Source organism: Saccostrea echinata, unplaced genomic scaffold, assembly GCF_033153115.1.
Source record: "Saccostrea echinata isolate AGI-Se365-2 ecotype Australia unplaced genomic scaffold, CSIRO_AGI_Sech_v1 ptg000030l, whole genome shotgun sequence".
Lineage (NCBI taxonomy): Eukaryota > Metazoa > Mollusca > Bivalvia > Ostreida > Ostreidae > Saccostrea > Saccostrea echinata.
In genome coordinates, this window is record NW_026889779.1 from 6011705 (window position 1) to 6030808 (window position 19104).

A 19104-nucleotide genomic window follows, 5' to 3' on the forward strand; every position below is an offset into this window, starting at 1 on the left:
AAATCGAGGGTCGGTAGGTCGGAATTTTTTTTTTTTTTTTTGCTGAGAGATAATAGGGTCAAACATCCCCGGACTGAATTAACCAGGTGTTATATTTAAAGTGGACACCCAAAATGGCTGCCTAGCGGCAGAAAACGAACTTCAAAAAGTTGTGGGTGGAAATTGTTATTACAATAATGATTACTCTTTATATTTAAGGTAACTGTTGACTAGGATGACATATTTTATATCTCAAATAAAGCTGCAATTAATATTTTTTGAATAAATGGAATCAGCTTATTGATCAAACCAAAGAGGAAACGAAGATTTGGCAGAAAAAAAAATCCGCTCGAGGGTAATTTGAAAGGGTCAGTCGGGTTACAGGAAACAAACTTATTTGTTTTTCAGGCCTTAATCTGACTTCAGAAAAATTTAACTCCAGGCATTGGGTTTGAATGGGTGATTTTCTGCAAGATGCTTGTAAACTTTCCCAGTCCTCTCATTTATTAAATGTATGTTAATTTTGAATTTTGTATGTATTGAAGGGCTAGTGGCGACTCTGTGCAACAGAGTCCAGTTATGCAGAATTCCACAAATGAATATAATTTCCCCAGCGATTCAGAGTCCCTCAAAATGGTGAGTGATTGAGAATGAGGTATCTGTCAATTTTTATCACTTCTGAAAAGAAAACATTCTTGATTTCTAGTTAAAAGATTACAGAATAATCTATAGCACTCTATTCCCAGAATGAGGACTCGGATGGTAACGATGATGTTTCTCCATCCCCCTCTTGTCCTACTGGTGAACAGTCAAAGCCAAGCGATCGCCCTAAAGGACGCAAAACAAATCAGCTCCAGTATTTACAGAAAACAGTTCTTAAAGCTGTATGGAAACATCAGTATGCCTGGCCTTTTCACAAGCCTGTTGACATAAAAATTCTTAATTTGCCAGTAAGTTAAATACCATGTGACTTGTCATAATTGGTGTCCAGATCTATTTATTTACTATGCCCCCCCTTTGAAGGAGGGAGGGCACATTGCTTTGCTGCTGTCTTTCGGTTACCAACAGTTTCTGTTCATTTTCTTTGCAGAGGTTGCACATACTGAATTGAAATTTGGTGTACAGATTTATCGTAAGAATATCTAGGTCAACTTCTGTTTGGGGTCCAATGGAGCAATTTTTGACATGAGTTATGCCCCTTGGACTAAGGAAAATTCCAATTATTTGTAGTTTCCATTCATTTTCTTTGCAGAGGTTGCACATACTGAAATGAAATTTGGTTTACAGATTTATCATAAGAACATCTAGGTGAAGTTCTGTTTTGGGTACGATCGAGCAATTTTTGACACAGTTATGACCCTTGGACTTAGAAAAATTCCCAGTTGGGGGGGGGGGGGGGGTGTTAGTGTTTCACAAACATCTCTTGTTTATTTTAAATTGATACTCATCACAAGCATATTGAAAGGAAAAGTAGATTTACTTTGATTTTCTGCAGAAGCTTTGCATTGCATATCATAGTAGTGTATGTAACTGCACCATTCTTAGAGGTAATCTCATTTGAGGATCTGCATGTCAAAACCATTTTGTGAAACTATTTTAATAAGCTCATTGACCTCTTTTCTGCCATATCGGAATAAACACTTCAATATTTTGCAGGATTATTATGACATAATTAAGCAACCAATGGATTTGGGAACAATAAAAGAAAGACTAGAAACGAACTACTACTACTCAGCAACTGAATGCATACAAGACTTTAATCAGATGTTCACAAATTGTTACATTTACAACAATCCGAAAGAGGTATGTTGTGTAATTGCCAAATTGCACATTGTGTAGAAATGTACCATTAAGGGCTTGGGAAGAAAGAGGTACAGTTCATTTCAGTTAAATAGGACAAATTGGTTAAAAAAAAGATCATTCACTGCTAGTATGAAACCAGTGCACATAAATTGCTTTAATTTCAGGACATTGTACTAATGGCTCAGGTGTTAGAGAAGCTTTTCCTGCAGAAAGTTGCACAAATGCCACCCGAGGTAAAAAAAAAAAAATTGCTTCTTTTTGCTGTTTCTTTATGCATGACAGTATATTTTTGTTTGGAATTTGAATTTGAAAAGACATTAAGGAATAAATTTTTTCATTTTAGGAAAAAGAATTAAGTGCACCTCCTAAAAAAACTCCTAAAATCAAAGTGTCCACACCACGCAATATAAAGTCAGCTGTTACTACTTCAGTCCAGCAAGCCTCCTCAAGTACTCCAAACTCTCTGACATCAACAACAGTATTTGCACCCATCTCTTCAGAAGTCAACGCTCCATCCCCTGCAAATGTCTCAACCACTGCTTCAGGGTCAGAGCCTGAGGCCAAAACAGCTATTGCCAGTAGTACATCTACATTAGGAGCAATGATGGACCATAACGTAGTCCCTCCAGCTCAACCCACCAAAGTAAATTTTTATTGTGTTATCTTGCAACCAGTAATGTTTAGGTATACCCATTAGAAATGAATTTTTTCTCCATCCATAAATGTCTTGTTTTTCCCTAATAACAGTGGAGAATTACCGAGTAGTAGGTACAGTCAAACCTCGTTATCTCGAACTCCTTATCCGATTATTCTAGATACCGAGGGTAAAATACATAAATAATAAGTGTTTTAGACTTCCAAGTCACTTCGACATATCCATTGTATTCGAGATACCGAAGTTCAACTGTATTTACTTTCTTCAAAATTATAATCCAGGCATTTACAACATAAATGTAGAGGTTGACTTACTGGAAAATGAAAGTAGAAGGAAGCAAAGCTTTTGAGTTTGAGTGACATTTTTTTCAGTCCATTAAGCGAACGTAATGAGTCACGTTAACGAGCTCCAACTACATAATTACATATCTACTATAGCCTGGCTTTAATATTTAGCCTATTTGAAGAAGTTCACTATATACAAAACCAATATATCTTTAGTTATCCACTGTATGAAATATCTTTAGCAAAGGACTGCATTTTGCTGTAACTTTTTGATGTCAAGAGTAACTGTGTATGGAACAGAATTCATATTTGATGGGACACAAAATTGGAATTTCTGTCTTTCTAACCTAAGCACAAAATGAAATCTGGCCATTACCATTTGGATTTATAAATGAACCAAAATACAGAGTAAAGTTGAAATTGTTGGAGGATAAGACTATCTTGTTTTGGAAAGCAAAATTCCTGTGAATGAGTAAAAATAATGATAAATATTCCCCCCAAAAATGTATTGTAGCTAAAGTGTCTGGATATCTGAAGGCCTCAGAATATCTGAAGGTCCTTGAGGGTTCGACACTAGCGTTAGTCCGTTTGTCTCAGACAAATACATTTTCATTCAGACAATTAAAATCTAAGGCCAATAAGTCCGATTGGACCAATAAAAATTTCTGGAAAACAAAATGATTAAATTACCAATGTTCTATTCTTTACATCTTTTACTGGAAAACCCTGCATGGCTTTCTAGATTTTTGGCAGGTAGTTAGCTAAATAAATCCAAGTCAATTCAGCGCTTAATTTTTCAACTGATTGATATTAAAAAGGTTTTAGCGATCATGATTTAGTATGACACATAAAAGAAAGATGTTAGACATTTTGGATGTAATGTATAAAGAAAAGAGAACAAGATCGGGAATACGATCGTACTTCCTAATAGCGAGATTTCAAGGAATCTGTGGAGTAAAACACTTTATGTAATTGCTTTGTTTATTTCAAAAAAGTGTAAAAGGTACATTGTAATATTTATATTTCAATTAATTGTAACAAAACTTATTGTAAGACTCATATAATCGCATATGGACTAGTAAACGTAAAGAAGCACTAGTCCGGCAGGACTGAAGCCTTAAAATGTTGGTGTGAAACCCTGTCCACTATCATCATATTGCTTCCCTCCAGGTTTGCTGGAGGAAGTTCTGATCCTTTTCAATGAAAAAAAAGTAAAGCTCAAAAAATGTTATAAATCTTTTTTTTCTTGGTAATTGCAAGTATAAACAAGAAAGCTAGTCTCATCAGAGACATGTGCTGTTTATTAAAAATAATTCATTATGCTATCATGATTGTGTTCTTTAACTCCATCTTTACATTACCCTTCAGATAGGCCTTGTAGACCATCCATTTTCTTGGTTAATAAAGTGTAACGTAATTCTGTCTTGATTAAATCTTACATGTATCTGATCAGATGATCTTGATTCTAGACAAAGAGAGGTATTAAAAGGAAAGCAGACACTACTACACCAGTAGTTGTGACATCCTCTCCAGGAGATCCACTTTATGAGCCTAGTCCCAAAGTAGAAAAAAAGATAATCAACTCTGTAAACACACCTGTAATGGCTGCAAAGATCCCAGCAGTTCGTAGAGAAAGTAATAGGAAAATCATTAAGCCAAAGAGGGATCTTCCAGAAGAACAGGTAGGTGAAAAGGTATGTTCTTATTTTAGGCATGCTTACTGTTGTACTTGAAGATTGCACCCACTAGTATTAGTGAAATAGAATGAAATGCATGGAAAGCTATTCTTTTTCTCAGTAAGTAGTTTACCAGGCCACATATATGGGTACAGTCCACTAATACAATTCTCATAGATGGCAATGTTAACGTTTTCCCACACAGCTCCTACCCTAATTTTCGTTGAAGGATGGGACACCCCTCAAATGAAAGATCGTCAAATTTTTTCTAACTGGTTAAAATCTAGAGGTGGCATGTCAGATTTGTTTTCCGTCAAAATGCACACGTTCGCAAAAACATCTGAAAATGAAAGTTAAGTTGGGTAATTCCCAAAGTCAGGGTATCCACATATTAAAGAATTCAATACCTTTCCTTACAAAGATAACACAAAAATGAAAATGGTTTTGAATGTGGAATTTTCTCCTCTTTCGTATATATCAAGCATCTTTAGTTCAGATGACCAATGTATTTTAAATACTGCTTGCAAGTTAAGGAACTATTTCGTTTTAGTGAACTACTTTCTTCCCCTGCCACTTTTAAAAATAATTAGAGGTATGTACCCATATATTAGCATTGAAATTGTTAAAATTGGTTTTCATGAAAAGTGTTGCCAAGAATTGAGCAAATAATTCTCTATGGCATTTTGCTCTGTATTATGTCTTGAGCAGATGTAGAGGATAATATTTTCAAGGACACTCAAATAATTTTAAAAAAAAAAAAAGTAATAACCAATTCCTTTTCATTTGATGATTACAGAAAAATAATGTATGATAAAATCCATTCATTCACAACCTCAGTGTGGCAGTGATACATGATGTAGTCATGTGTCACAATCACTGTAGGTGACATTAAAACCCATGGAAATCACAGGTATCAGTTATTGGTGATCCCTGCTTCATGCCATGGAAACAATGCTCTGTTTTTATTACCTACTCATGAAAACCTTGTTAAAAAAGATAGGGTTGTGCAATGTATTAAAAATGTTGGCTGTCCTGCTTTTCTGCAGTTTCAGCCGTCTGCTTTTCCGTGACCTCTTCATACTGCTTTTTAGCTCACCTGAGCTGAAAGCTCAAGTGAGCTTTTCTGATCACATTTTGTCTGTAGTCCGTCTGTCTGTCTGTCTGTCTGTCCGTCCGTCTGTAAACTTTTCACATTTTCGACTTCTTCTCCAGAACCACTGGGCCAATTTCAACCAAACTTGCCACAAAGCATCCTTGGGTGAAGGGGATTCAAGTTTGTTCAAATGAAGGGCCACGCCCTCTTCCAAGGGGAGATAATTAAGAATTGGTGAAAATTTGGTGTTATCTTTTAAAAATCTTCTTCTCAAGAACCATTGAGCCAGAAAAGTTTATACTTATGTGAAACCTTCATTACATAGTGTAGATTCAAGTTTGTTCAATTCGTGACCCCCGGGGGTAGGGTGGGGCCACAATGGGGGATCAAAGTTATACATAGGAATATATAGGGAAAATCTTTAATAATCTTCTTCTCAAGAACAACAAAGCCACAATTAGTCATATTGATATGGAATCATCCTCAGGTAGTGTAGATTTAAGTTTGTTCAAATCATGACCCCCGGGAGAAGGGTGGGGCCATAATGGGGGATCAAAGTTTTGTATAGGAATATATAGAAAAAAAATCTTCTTCTCAAGAACATCAGAGTCACAATTAGTCATATTGATATGGAATCATCCTCAGGTAGTGTAGGTTCAAGTTTGTTCAAATCATGACCCCCGGGGGTAGGGTGGGGCCACAATGGGGATCAAAGTTTTACATAGGAATATTTAGGGAAAATCTTAAAAAATCTTCTTCTCAAGAACAACAAAGCCACAATTAGTCATATTGATATGGAATCATCCTCAGGTAGTGTAGATTCAAGTTTGTTCAAATCATGACCCCTGGGGGTAGGGTGGGGCCACAAGGAGGGATCAAAGTTTTGTATAGGAATATGTAGAAAAAAAATCTTCTTCTCAAGAACAACAGAGTCACAATTAGTCATATTGATATGGAATCATCCTCAAGTAGTGTAGATTCAAGTTTGTTCAAATCATGACCCCCGGGGGTAGGGTGGGGCCACAATGGGGGATCAAAGTTTTACATAGGAATATATAGGGAAAATCTTTAAAAATCTTCTTTTCAAGAACAAGAAAGCCACAATTAGTCATATTGATATGGAATCTTCCCCAAATATTGTAGATTCAAGCTAGTTTAAGGCATCCTCCAGTGGTAGGGTGGGGCCATAATGGGGGATCAAAGTTTTACAATAGAACATATACAGGAAATATCTTTAAAAATCTTCTTCAATCTCAAGAACAACAAAGCCATGATCAGTCATATTGATATGGAAGCATCCTCAGGTAGTGTACAATCAAGTTTGTTCAAATCATGACCCCCCTCCCCCCCCGGGTAGGGTGTTAGACATATTTAAAATTCTGTTTTAAAGAACAGCAAAATCATGATTAGTTATATGAAGATAGAAGCATCCTCAGAAGGTTTATATTCAATTTCATTCAAAACATGGCACCTTGGGGTAGGGTATGCCTAGAACAGGCGATCAAAGCTTTATATATGAATATATAGGAGAAATATAGGAGAAGAAATCTGCTGACGAAGAACAGCAGGGCCATATTGACTCAGGTGAGCGTTGTGGCCCATGGGCCTCTTGTTTGAGTTTGGTTTAATCTGTAAGTTCTGTGTTATCTCCTTCATTTGATACCTTCTTTTTTGCAATTTTTCAATGGCCACGGTAAACATTCATAAAATTCTAGGAAGTAGTAGTAAGTATAACCTCACAATGTGATAAAATTAAAAGAACGAATTTTGCAGTTCACACTGGTTGGTGATATTTTTCAGAAGTCATGGAAATTATTCATACTGAAACAAATCATAGAAACCACTACCAATGTATAATATAATATATATGGAAAACTCAGTGTTTTAATTAATGGTGAAGTTTCTTAATCAATGCAGTGTAGAAAAAAGTTTGCAAAGCTATGATTACAACTGATGCAAAAGGAGTTGCAGTGGTAAGATATTACCTGGCTTATGAAAGAGGTAGTCAGGTACTGTTAAAACAATTTGCAGAAAAGCAAAAAAATATAATTGAGAGTGATTTGTCACGGAAAAAGCAGTGTCGAATTGTAGAAAAGTGAAACAGTGAAAATGTTAATGCACAGTGATTCTTTTTCCATTTGATGCACAAATTCAAAATTTTGAATTTTGGTTATGTTAATAAAAATTTTCATAAGATGACCAAAAAAAAAATGCATTATAATAGTGCAGACAGAATCCAGAGGTATAAAAATATTTCAATTCGCCTTACTAAAGAAAGAAAACAAGACAAATGACTACTTTTTGTACATGAATTACGTACATGTATATTTCGACAAAAAAAAAAAAAAAAAAAAAAAAAAATCGGGGGTTGAAATTTTCCTTGAAAACCCACTAGTCCAGGGGCTACTGATCCGTAAAAAATTACTAGCCCAAACCTCAAACTAACTAGTCCAATTTTTTTTTTTATGCAAAATGAAAACATAAGTTTCAAATGATATGGTGACAGAAACAAATTGTACTACAATGTAGTTCTCATTCAAAAGAAACCAATCTACATAGAAAAGCAAAAGTAAACTGACGAGAATTTTTTTTCTGTTCTGCTAGCCCGACAGACTATCATTACATTTGAATTAGCTAGCCTGAGTCTTGAAATGACTAGCCCCGGGCATCGTGCTACTGTATATTTCAACCCCTGAAAATTGTGTTTGTTCTCCTAGAGTAGAGGCAAATATACATGTATTTAAACCAACACTTCATTAAATTTTTCAGAGCCAGCATGGTGCCAAGAGCAAAAAGGGTAAAATGTCAGAGCAGCTTAAATACTGCAACAATTTAATCAAGGAGTTGTTTTCCAAAAAACATCAGGTTTGTTATCCCCCCTTCCAAATTGTGATATATAGAAAGAAAAAAGAAATGAATTTGATTTTTTAGCACACCTCGGCAAAGTTGGGAGTTTTTGTGTGTGTTGGGGGGGGGGGGGGGGGGGGGGGGGGGTAATGTAATACCCTCAGCTGCAAGTTAGTTTTTGGAGCAGATTTCTTTTTAAGTACTCTTATGCCCTATATTAAACAGAGATGCATGAATGATGCTCTAGTATGTTACAATGTATCAAGGTTTCAGAAACTGCAGTTTCTGATAAAGAATGACCTGGTTAATGTTTTGTAGGCCAGGTTAAAGTTTTCTCAGCAGGTCTCATTTACAAGTATCTGTAAGTCTTATATTGACCACACCTGCATGGATTATGCATCTAAGGATTCACACTGCTGGACTTGCTTCGGATGCTGGATCTTGCCTTCATTTTCCAGATGAATGACAAGTTAAAAATTTTGGAGCAGGTCCTTTACCAAGAAACTATAAGTCCTATCTGTACCAAACTTGCATATGTGATGCGTAAAAGGATGCACAATACCAGAGTTGCTTCTGCTGCTGGATTTAACCCTCATTTTCCAGATGAGTGACCAGGTTAAAGTTTCTTGAGCAGATTCATCCCAGTGTAACTTCCAAGTCCTACCAAGACCAAACTTGCATGGCTAATGCATCAAGGGATGGTCACTCTCAAACTGCTTCAGATGCTTGATTTTGGATGAGTAACTAAAGCTTTTAGAACAAGTCCATTCCCAAGTACCTGCAATCCCTATCAGACCAAAATTGCATAATGTTGCATCAAGAGATGTACACCATTATATTATTAGTTTAGTTTGGGATTTTGACTTTATACTTTAAAGGTATCATTTGTTGAGGTGAGTTGTCCTGTCTTTGATTGCCTATGTTTTTAGTTTGCATCTTTTTTTTCCCAATCATCAGACATATGCCTGGCCATTTTACAAACCAGTGGATGCTGATGTATTGGGGCTTCATGATTATCATGACATCATCAAAAAGCCTATGGATCTGGGAACAATCAAAGTAGGTGGAACCTGGAATAAAATCTATTAATTTGTGCAACAATGTGAATAAATTTGAATCTAGGGGAAATGATGAGCTATTGGTTATTACTTGGAAAGGGTACATGGCAGCTTTTGTGTTTCTGTGCTTAATTGATCAACTTTGTTTTATACCTATGCCATTTGATATTTGTTTCATTTATGTAATTGACAGAAAAAGATGGAAAGCCGTGAATATAAGACAGCAGCTCAGTTTGCTGAGGACATGAGATTAATATTCACAAACTGCTATAGGTACAATCCTTCTGATAGTGATGTGGTGGTTATGGCACGTAAACTTCAGGATGTGTTTGAAGTGAAATATGCCACAATGCCAGAAGAGACTTTAGATGCAGGAAATGGCTTGGAAGATAGTGACAGTGATATTTCAGATTTACCTGAGTCTGAGTCGGAGGATGAAGATAGTGAGGACGAGAGGGAACAAAAAATCAAGGACATTACTGAAACGGCAAGTGTAATCAATCTGTTATTGATAATATACATGAAATATCATTAAGTGTAAGATGATGAAAACATGCGTGTCATTTGACCCATGTGTAACATTCATTTACTGCTGAGATTGTAATGTTTTATTGCAGTTTATTGTAGTCTTTGAATTGTGCACTTGGTAAATGATTTCATTTTATTCTGATTACCACATGAAAAATTTTGAAGATGTTGATTTTTGTCAATTTTTTGCTCAAGATCTACGTGTAAAGTATGAATGTTTATGATATCCCTTTTGTTTTCAGATAAAAAATTTACAAGAGCAGCTAGCAAAATTGACAGAGGAGCATATGCAAAAGTTAAAAATGAAAAAGGAACGCAAAGAAAGTAAAAAGGTAAAGAAAAAGAAGAAGGATAAACCAAGTGTGAAACCTGTTATAGGGGAGACAGAGACTCCTTCCTCAATGCCTGTCACTAGTGTTTCTTCTGTTGTGCCACACCCAGTGGACACTTCAAAACCGGCAAAAACGCCGAAAAACAAAGCAAATAAAAAATCTCCATCAGAAACTAAGAAGAAAAGGACTACTAATAAAAGTGTATCTAGTGCAAAGAAAACAAAAAATTCTAATTTAATTGGACAACTGCCTACACAGCCTGTGCCCATGGACAGTGATGATGAAGACAATGCTAAACCAATGACATATGATGAAAAGAGACAATTAAGTTTGGATATTAATAAACTGCCAGGTAAATTGCAATCTGTAGATTTTTCTTAAGTAGTGAGTAAAAATATTTTTGAGATCAAGCATGAAAATTTATTCAGTGATTCAGTAATGTCTCCTCTTACATTGACTTAAGATTAGACGAAACGTTCCTATATTCCTTAATATTTAATTTTTCCCAAGAATTTGTCATTAGTCCCCTACCGGTGAAACCGGAGGGGACCATAGGTTTCCTCTGAGTCTGTCCGTCCGTCTGTCTGTCCCTCTGTCTATCTGTCTGTCTGTCAGTCTGTCCCACTTGGTTTTCCGCACTTTTTTCCTAAACACTTGCAGATATTGAGCTGATTTTTGGTATGCGAGTGTATCTTGATGAGTTACAGATCAAGTTTGCATCTCGTTCCGCTTCATTGAATTTTGACGGAATTACGGCCTTTTCAATTTTTAGGGGTTTTCTGCAATTTTCTTCTTAACGCTTTCAGATATTGAGCTGATTTTTGGTATGTGACTTAACTTTGATTAGTTATAGATCAAGTTTGCATTTCGTCCCGCTTCATTGATTTTTGACGGAATTATGGCATTTTCAATTCTTAACGGGAACCAGATTACACTTGCCGGTAGGGGACTAGTATTGCTAATGCAATACTCTCAGAATGCTTGTTAAAGTTTTGCTACTTCAACAACTTTCCTCACAAAAAGATGGGGTACCTCACCAGGGATTTGTGCAAGATACCAGAGGATGGTGTCTCCTATATAATCCCATTGCAAATTACTCAAAATGCCAAAGTCACAATTTTTGTTATGTTTTAAGACATTCTGAAATAATAATTATTAATATTTTTTTATATAACCAAGATATACAAAACAGATTTTTGAGGAATGTGTCATCCCTACCTTGTCCTTACCTGTTCATTTTTTTTTTCAGTACTTGATTTTTTTCCCCTGGGAAATACAATTTTTCTGTATCATTCTGTCTCCCACTTTCACTGAAAGGGGGGATATTAATTTGGGTCTGTTCACATGTCATTCTGTATGTGTTACACTTTTAACAGGGTTTGACACTAATTTTAGTCTTAGTTTCAGACTAGGACTAATAAAATCTGTGGCCAATTAGTCCGAACGACAATTAAAAATTTCTGGAAAACCAAATGAATAAATTACTGATCTTCAATTCTTGACAACTTATACTAGAAACCCCGCATGTATTTTTAGCTTTCTAGCTTCTTGGCGGGTAGTTGGGTAAATCCGAGTCAATTCATTGCTTAATTTTACAACATAACGATCATGAAGGATCAGGGTTCTCATTAACGCAAGAATCTGCGTCCTAGACGCAGTAAAATTCCTTGGGACGCAAGGTTCTTAAAAACGATGCGTCCGCGGACTCGTGATCGGACGCGTCCTCGTTAGCGAGAAAATTCGGGAGATTTCGAAAACGGGGAATTTAGATGTTAGGATTTGTCAAAGAAATATTTAATCGAAACCTTCATGTAACTATCATAAAGTTTATCCAAGAAACAACTTTTCTTGTACTTATTTCACTTTTTTTAAACAGGGATTGATCATAAGATATTTCATGTTTATTAGTCCAGTCATAATAGTGTCGCATGCCAAACTTAAAAAAAAAACACTTTTGAATCTTGAGTGTTATCTACATGCAGAAACCATAATTACTGCTTGTATACACAATGGGGCTTGATTATCTCGTGAATTTCACCCAGTGCAGACGACCGACAGGATTAGTTACGCCTCATTGCACATGACACCTGTGATTGTACACAGTCAACTTTTGGGTACTAGTTGATTATGCAACAGTTAATTTTAGCTTTATAAACACCAAGTTATTTTTATGGCAATTGATTACGCGTGTATTTTAGAATATGGCTTGAATGCATTACCAGTTTATATACTTGAATATGTTAATATTGCGTAAACAAACTGATAAAATGATAAAGATTTTTATTGATGTTTGGATGGAAGAATACTGCAATATTTTAGTTGGGACTCAACATAATTTTTCTGGGACGCATCAAATTTAGCTGGGACGCAACCTTCTCAGAAATCTTGAGTCCTGGGACTCAAGTTAGCAAAATCCTAGTGAGAACCCTGAGGATGTCAGACATTTTGAATGTAATGAATGAGATTGAGAATCCAATCTTATTTCCTGATCACAAGATTGCAATAAATCTGGAATAAAACACTTCACATAAATGCTTTGTTAATTTCAAAAAAAGTATAAAAGGTACATTGTTATATTTATTTTAATCATTACAAAACACTGATTGATATTCCTTTTTTGACAGACTTGCAAAATTGTGCCCGAACAAGTAAAAGTAAAGAAGCACTAGTCCGGCCCGACTAAGAATGTTTGTGTCGAACCCTGTTTTACTTCTGGATGATATCTCAAAAAGCCTTGAGCTTTTGCAATGAAATTTTAAATTACAACTTCCTGTGGCCTAGAAGACCTCTATTGATTTTGAGGTCAAAAGGTCAAGGTCAGAAATTCATACATAGCTAAAAGAAAATGTTTTCAACATGGTAACTGTAGTTTTCTTTGAGCTGGTTCAATGAAAATTTATGAAATACTAGTAACTATCAATGTTTAAAAAAAAAAAAACTAATGATTTTGAGGTCAACATGGTCGAAGGTCAAAGTCAGAAATTTATACTTTAGTTCTCTAAACTTTTCCCTTGAAATTTCAGATCACAACTCCCACTAACTTTAAGGAAAACCCTATTGATTTTAAGTTAAAAGGTCAAGGTCAGAAATTCATAGTTGCAAAAAATATTTCTTAGATATTGAACTAATTTTTCATTGAGTTTTTTCAATGAAGTCTTTTATCATAGCTCCCAGTGACTTAAAAAGACCTCTATTGAGTTTAAGGTCGAAACGTAATATCGTGCATGGAATGGTAATAGCTTATTTTCTCTATGAGTTTTTGCGATGAAATTTTATGCTTTTACTCAATATGATTTTAAAAAGACCTCTATTGGTTTGAGGTCAAAAGGTCCAAGACCAAGGTTAGAAACTCATTTATGACATACATAGTTTTCAGATGATAACTTGAGCTCTCAATGAAATGCAAGGTCATGATTTCCTTAACTTTAAAAAGCCCCCTATTGACTTTAAGGTTGAAAGGTCAAGGCCAACCCCCCTTTTCTCCATCTGCATTTTTTCACCTCTTTCACCCTTTACTTGTTGAGCGGGGAGAACAATTGCCCAGAATTACCTTCATCATTTCTCTAAGGTGCTTTTAAAACAAGTTTAATAATATTAAATTTGTTTGGCTGTCTGGCAGTGTTTTCCCTAAGAACCGGCTGCCAGTCAAATTGACCACTTCAGTTGATAAAAATGCCGCTTAGAAATCAAAGATTTAAAAAATAATTGTTGTAAGGTTCACAGAGATTTTGTTCATAAACCTCAATCAACCCCTAGCCTGTTCCAGTGGATCTCTAACCCTTTACTTTGTAATAAATGGAAAACACTGGTCTAGTGTATTAAACATCAATATTATTTTCCAAGCCTTGATTTTTATGATGAATATCAATGTATTAGATTATTTAAAAAAATAATAGCTACCTGCCTACCCACCTTGTAAAATACACCAAGCAAAAAATAAAAAAAAAAAAAATTCCTGAATATTTACTAAAACAAACTTTAAGCAAAAGTGACAGCAAGTTGTTTTTATGAAAGATGTGTCCCCCACAGCTGATGGCAGAATGTGGAGCTTAGATGATCACATATTTGACACTGCTTTATTCTTTAAAATATTTTCTACTCCTAATCACTTATGAACCAGCTTCATGAAAAAGATTCTGAGCGTAGTGTCCACACCAATTCTAAATTTCATGCCTCTTCAAGAGTGAGTTTCAGTTCCTGGCGGGATTAGACATTTAAAGAGAAACTTGTGATACCATGGTCATACCACGGTGACCATCAAGGCCAATGGGCCTGTTGTAATTGATTATGGTCCCAAAACTACATCAAAAAAAGATAATTCTATTAATTCTACAATTTTACCAAAAGAAGTATAAACTTTGATTTACAATGTAAACAAACTAAAAGATGCTATCTTTCCTTTTATGATGCCTTGTGAATTGCTATCTTTGCCAGTAGGCCCAGTACATCTGACTATAAATGTATTGTTGATAGATAGTTTTAAACTCTCATTAAGATGAGTTTATTAATGCAGTATTGATGATTAAAAATGAATCAATGGCAATATATTGTTTGAATTTCAAGGTATGAATATTTTGTTATTTCAATTTTTTAGGTGACAAATTGGGTAGAGTTGTGTATATTATTCAGTCAAGAGAGCCGTCCTTACGAGATTCGAATCCAGATGAAATAGAAATAGACTTTGAAACTCTCAAACCCTCAACACTAAGAGAACTTGAAAGTTATGTGATGTCATGCTTAAAGAAGAACAAAAGGAAACCATACAGTAAGCTATTGTACATAATTTAATTTCATTATTAACAGTGAAAAGTGAAGAGGGTATGTAATGTTTTATTGATGAAGAATTGTATGACATTTATAAATAATTTTTGTAACAGCAAGGAAAGATTCTGGAAAGTCAAGAGAAGAAGCTCAGAAAGAGAAAAAGCAGGAATTAAAGAAACAATTGGCAGATGTGAAAGCACAGTTGGGTGGTGGCACAACAAATGCCAAAAAACCTAATAAAAAAGGTAAAGTGCATTATTCCAATATATTGTAAAATCCATCTTCTGTAATATGCTTTTCTTGTTATGTTAAGGTTTTTACATTCATCAATGTTTGTACATTTGTAGAAGAGAGTGGTACAGTTGATGTGGTTGGTGGCTCAAGTCGACTGAGTGGCAGCAGTAGTAGTTCATCAGGAAGTGACAGCAGCAGTTCTAGTGACTCTAGTAGCTCCTCAGACTCCAGTGATTCTGAGTCAGGTTAGTCTGATGGACACCAAAAGCATTTTATCATTTGTTTTACCTCGCCATTATTCTTGGTGTTCAGAGAGTGTTGGGCAGATATCAAAGGTGGATCTGAACTATTCTCCAGTGATTCTCTATGGGTCAAGAAATCCAAATTCCAGATGCATTACAAGAAACTTGTTGTTTGTATTGTCTTATTACTTGCCAAAGAGTGCAGAATGTGTTACTTTTATTGAGGCCAGCCAAATAGGTTGTACACAGCTGGTACTCTTTACAGTACAATATTGTAAGAGCCATATGAACATTTTTTAATACTTGCATAATTTCTCATTTGTTTTAAGTTTATGGTGCTTGTTATGTATTAATCTTCATTCAACATCTTGAATATATGAGTATGGAAAGATATTTCATTCATTTTTGAGTGCAAGTTGAACAAAACAATCACTTTATGTCCGATGATAAAATCAGTTATGATATTTGAATGTGATGCAAAAGTTTTTATGTGTGATAAAAATAGTTTATTGTTCAATCATGTGTGAAGTACAAAATTACCAATTATTGAGATAGGGAGGCAGTATTAAGTTGGCCCTTGAATACCCCCTGAACATTCCATTGCTACTTGGACGCAATTTCAATCTGACAATTTCTGAAAATGTTTTTTTTTTTTAAGAATATATATGGCATTTAACTTGTATAGAGACAAGGCAAAACCAAAATTTTACATTTTCCTTTTATGCAATATGGCATTGAAATTGTTGAGATCCGAGCAAGTTAATTTTATTGTTTTCATGTTATTCAGTTTTTTAAATGTGACTTCTCAATAACTGAAGGAACTTTCAACCTAATGAGAAATTGAAAAGAAAAACATTTCTTTGTTGACATATTTGCTTTTAAACCAGAGAAATTATTTAAATATTTAGTTTGAAATTAAATGCCACACAATGAGCTGGCCTCTAAACACAATGCACTCCAAGGTTTTAAGTAATATTTAAATTCTTTTCCATAATTTATTCAAAACTTTTTGCATGAAAGATTTTTATTAAGATTACAAAAGCAACAGCAAATTGTAGTGATTTATTAGATTATGTATCAATATATACTTATTGTCACGAAATATTTTATAACTTGTGCTGTGCTCATTTTTTAATTCATTTTCTACAAGAAAATTGTACATAATGTGAGAATTATAGCTGGTAAACAGTTTTGTATGTATTTTTTATTTTGTAGTAGCTGAGGCAATTTTTTTTCCATTTCTGTACATACAAAGAATTTGGCTTACCTCATACATGTCAATGTAGATCTCTAAAACTGTCAATAAAGTATGAAAACACTCATGTACTGATATTTTTTTCATAGCTGTGCCTCTTTACGTAACATATTCTGCACTCAGTAGGCTTTAGTTTGGCAATCGTTGTTTCTTTGATATATAATTTTGAAATTGATTATGTGATTGGTTGAATGTGGAGCAGATGTAGAGGCGTTGTGCTAGAGGTATTGAGTGCAGAGGAGTTCAGGTAAAGAGACACAGCCAATTAATGGAAGAAAGGATAAAAAGACTGAAAATGTCTGCCAGATGATGGCCAAAGAATATCATATCCTGAATTTGAGAGATTTCATACAGGGATATTAAGGAAACAAAATGCAACTGAATCAGTAATGTCTAAGTATGTGATGTGATGTTTACCGAGTATTCTATTGAATGTAATATTAAAAGAGGATATTGATACACGTTTGTGCTCGGAGCTAGAAGAAAAAATGGCTGGGAAAAGTGTTCCTTTAAGAGGCAGGACTTGGTTAATGCAGTTTTCATTCAATACAGTGTATAATTTATTTGGATAGAAAGGGTATCAGTGAGTTTGGTGAAAGTTGCGTTTTTACAGCAAGTGAATTGAAGGATCTCAAAAAGTAATTTTTTTCTACTCTGTTAGGCTGTAAAGGTGTCTTCAGATTTGAAAAAAAGAGATTGTGATGTTGGATGCTTTAAAAAAATTGACATTTTCTCTTGTATTTCAGTTGAATTATTGAGCATTTTATGTAGAAGTGATGTGATTCTAGTCTTTTATCACATACATTGAATCAGTGATTACAGTAATAACTATGGAAGTAAAACTGACTTGTAGAGGGATAATGTTGCATAAAATTTGTTACAGCAGAAATGAGCATGGTAGTTGATTACAGAATACAAGTGTTCAAGAGCAGAGGATGTTTGATTATCAAAAAAAAAAAAAAACTCCTGCAGGTTTTGTTTGGTTGAGGAAATTCTAAGGAAACCCAGAAAAACTAGACTAATTGTTCAAGAACTTTAGAGGTCATTCCACTTTATATGAATTTAATTTTTCTGTACAACTCTTAAACGAACAAAGAAAAAAATTTTTAAAGAAACTTAAAAACGACTCGAGACTGAAAAAAAAAGAAAAATTTTTTATGCCTGGCCATGGATAGAGTTTGTCATGTCCGTCTTCCGTCCCTCTTCTGTACTTCTGTTCCGCTTTGCGTTTAGCTCAGTTCAAAGCTAAGTTTCAAAGAAACTATTCAAGATGGTTTTATCAAACTTCATATGGTGATACATATTGATGAGAGCTATTCAACTTATCAGCATATTTTGACCTTGACTCCATTTTTAGCTCACCTGAGCTGAAAGCTCAAGTGTGCTTTTCTGATCACCTATTGTCCGTTGTGCGTCTGTAAACTTTTCACATTTTCAACTTCTTCTCAGGAACAACTGGGCCAATTTTAACAAAGCTTGGTACAAAGCATCCTTGGGTGAAGGGGAGTTTGTAGTGTAGATTCTAAATTGTTCAAATCTTGACCCCCCAGGGTAGGGTGGGGCCACAATGGGGAATTTAAGTTTTACATTGAAACATATAGGAAAAATCTTTAGAAATCTTCTCCTCAAGAACCACTGGGCCAGAGAAGCTGTAACTTATTTGGAAGCATCTTGGGGTAGGGTAGTTTCTAGATTGTTCAAATCATGACCCCTGGGGGTAGAGTGGGGCCAAAGTAGGAAATCAAAGTTTTACATTGAAATATATGGTAAAAATCTTCTTCTCAAGAACCATTGGGCCAGAGAAGCTGAAACTTATATGGAAGCATAGTAGGATAGTGTAGATTCTAAATTGTTCAAATCATGACCCACCCCCCACCCCCGGTGTAGGGTGGGGCCACAATGGGGAATCAAAGTTTTACATTGAAATATATAGGAAAAATCTTTAAAAATCTTTTAAGAACCATTGAGCCAGAAAAGCTGAAACTTATATGGAAGCATCCTGGAGTAGTGTAGGTTCTTAATTACTCAAATCATGACCCCCGGGGGTAGGGAGGAGGCCACAATGGGGAATCAAAGTTTTACATTGAAATATTTAGTAAAAATCTTTAAAAATCCTTTTCTCAAGAATCACAGGGCCAGAAAAGCTGAAACATATATGGAAGCATTCTGTGGTAGTGTAGATTCTAAATTGTTCAAATCTTGACCCCCGGGGTAGGGTGGGGCCACAGTAGGGATTCAAATTTTACATTGAAATATATAGTAAAAATCTTCTCAAGAACCACAGGGCCAGAAAAGCTGAAACTTATGTGGAAGCATCCTGGAGTAGTGTAGATTCTAAATTGTTCAAATCATGA

General features: G+C 35.0%; 1 protein-coding gene and 1 non-coding gene across 4 annotated transcripts in view; both read left to right on the forward strand.

Annotated features, from left to right (window-relative positions):
* LOC133197158 (bromodomain-containing protein 3-like) overlaps window positions 1-19104 on the forward strand; it is a 35359-nt gene that overhangs the window by 5574 nt on the left and 10681 nt on the right. For 2 of the 3 annotated variants that reach the window (XM_061333031.1, XM_061333030.1), the window contains exons 3-15: window positions 525-615; window positions 726-929; window positions 1636-1782; window positions 1947-2015; window positions 2126-2425; window positions 4191-4415; window positions 8260-8355; window positions 9295-9396; window positions 9589-9882; window positions 10166-10607; window positions 14850-15020; window positions 15133-15264; window positions 15367-15498. In XM_061333031.1, coding sequence (XP_061189015.1) covers window positions 525-615; window positions 726-929; window positions 1636-1782; window positions 1947-2015; window positions 2126-2425; window positions 4191-4415; window positions 8260-8355; window positions 9295-9396; window positions 9589-9882; window positions 10166-10607; window positions 14850-15020; window positions 15133-15264; window positions 15367-15498 — 2405 coding nt within the window. The remainder of the gene's footprint in view (window positions 1-524; window positions 616-725; window positions 930-1635; window positions 1783-1946; window positions 2016-2125; window positions 2426-4190; window positions 4416-8259; window positions 8356-9294; window positions 9397-9588; window positions 9883-10165; window positions 10608-14849; window positions 15021-15132; window positions 15265-15366; window positions 15499-19104) is intronic. The other variant, XM_061333032.1, reaches the window with a different exon arrangement.
* LOC133197801 (small nucleolar RNA SNORD10) lies at window positions 9933-10069 on the forward strand. Its single transcript, XR_009722450.1, has one exon. It is a non-coding gene; the product is annotated as a small nucleolar RNA SNORD10 (small nucleolar RNA).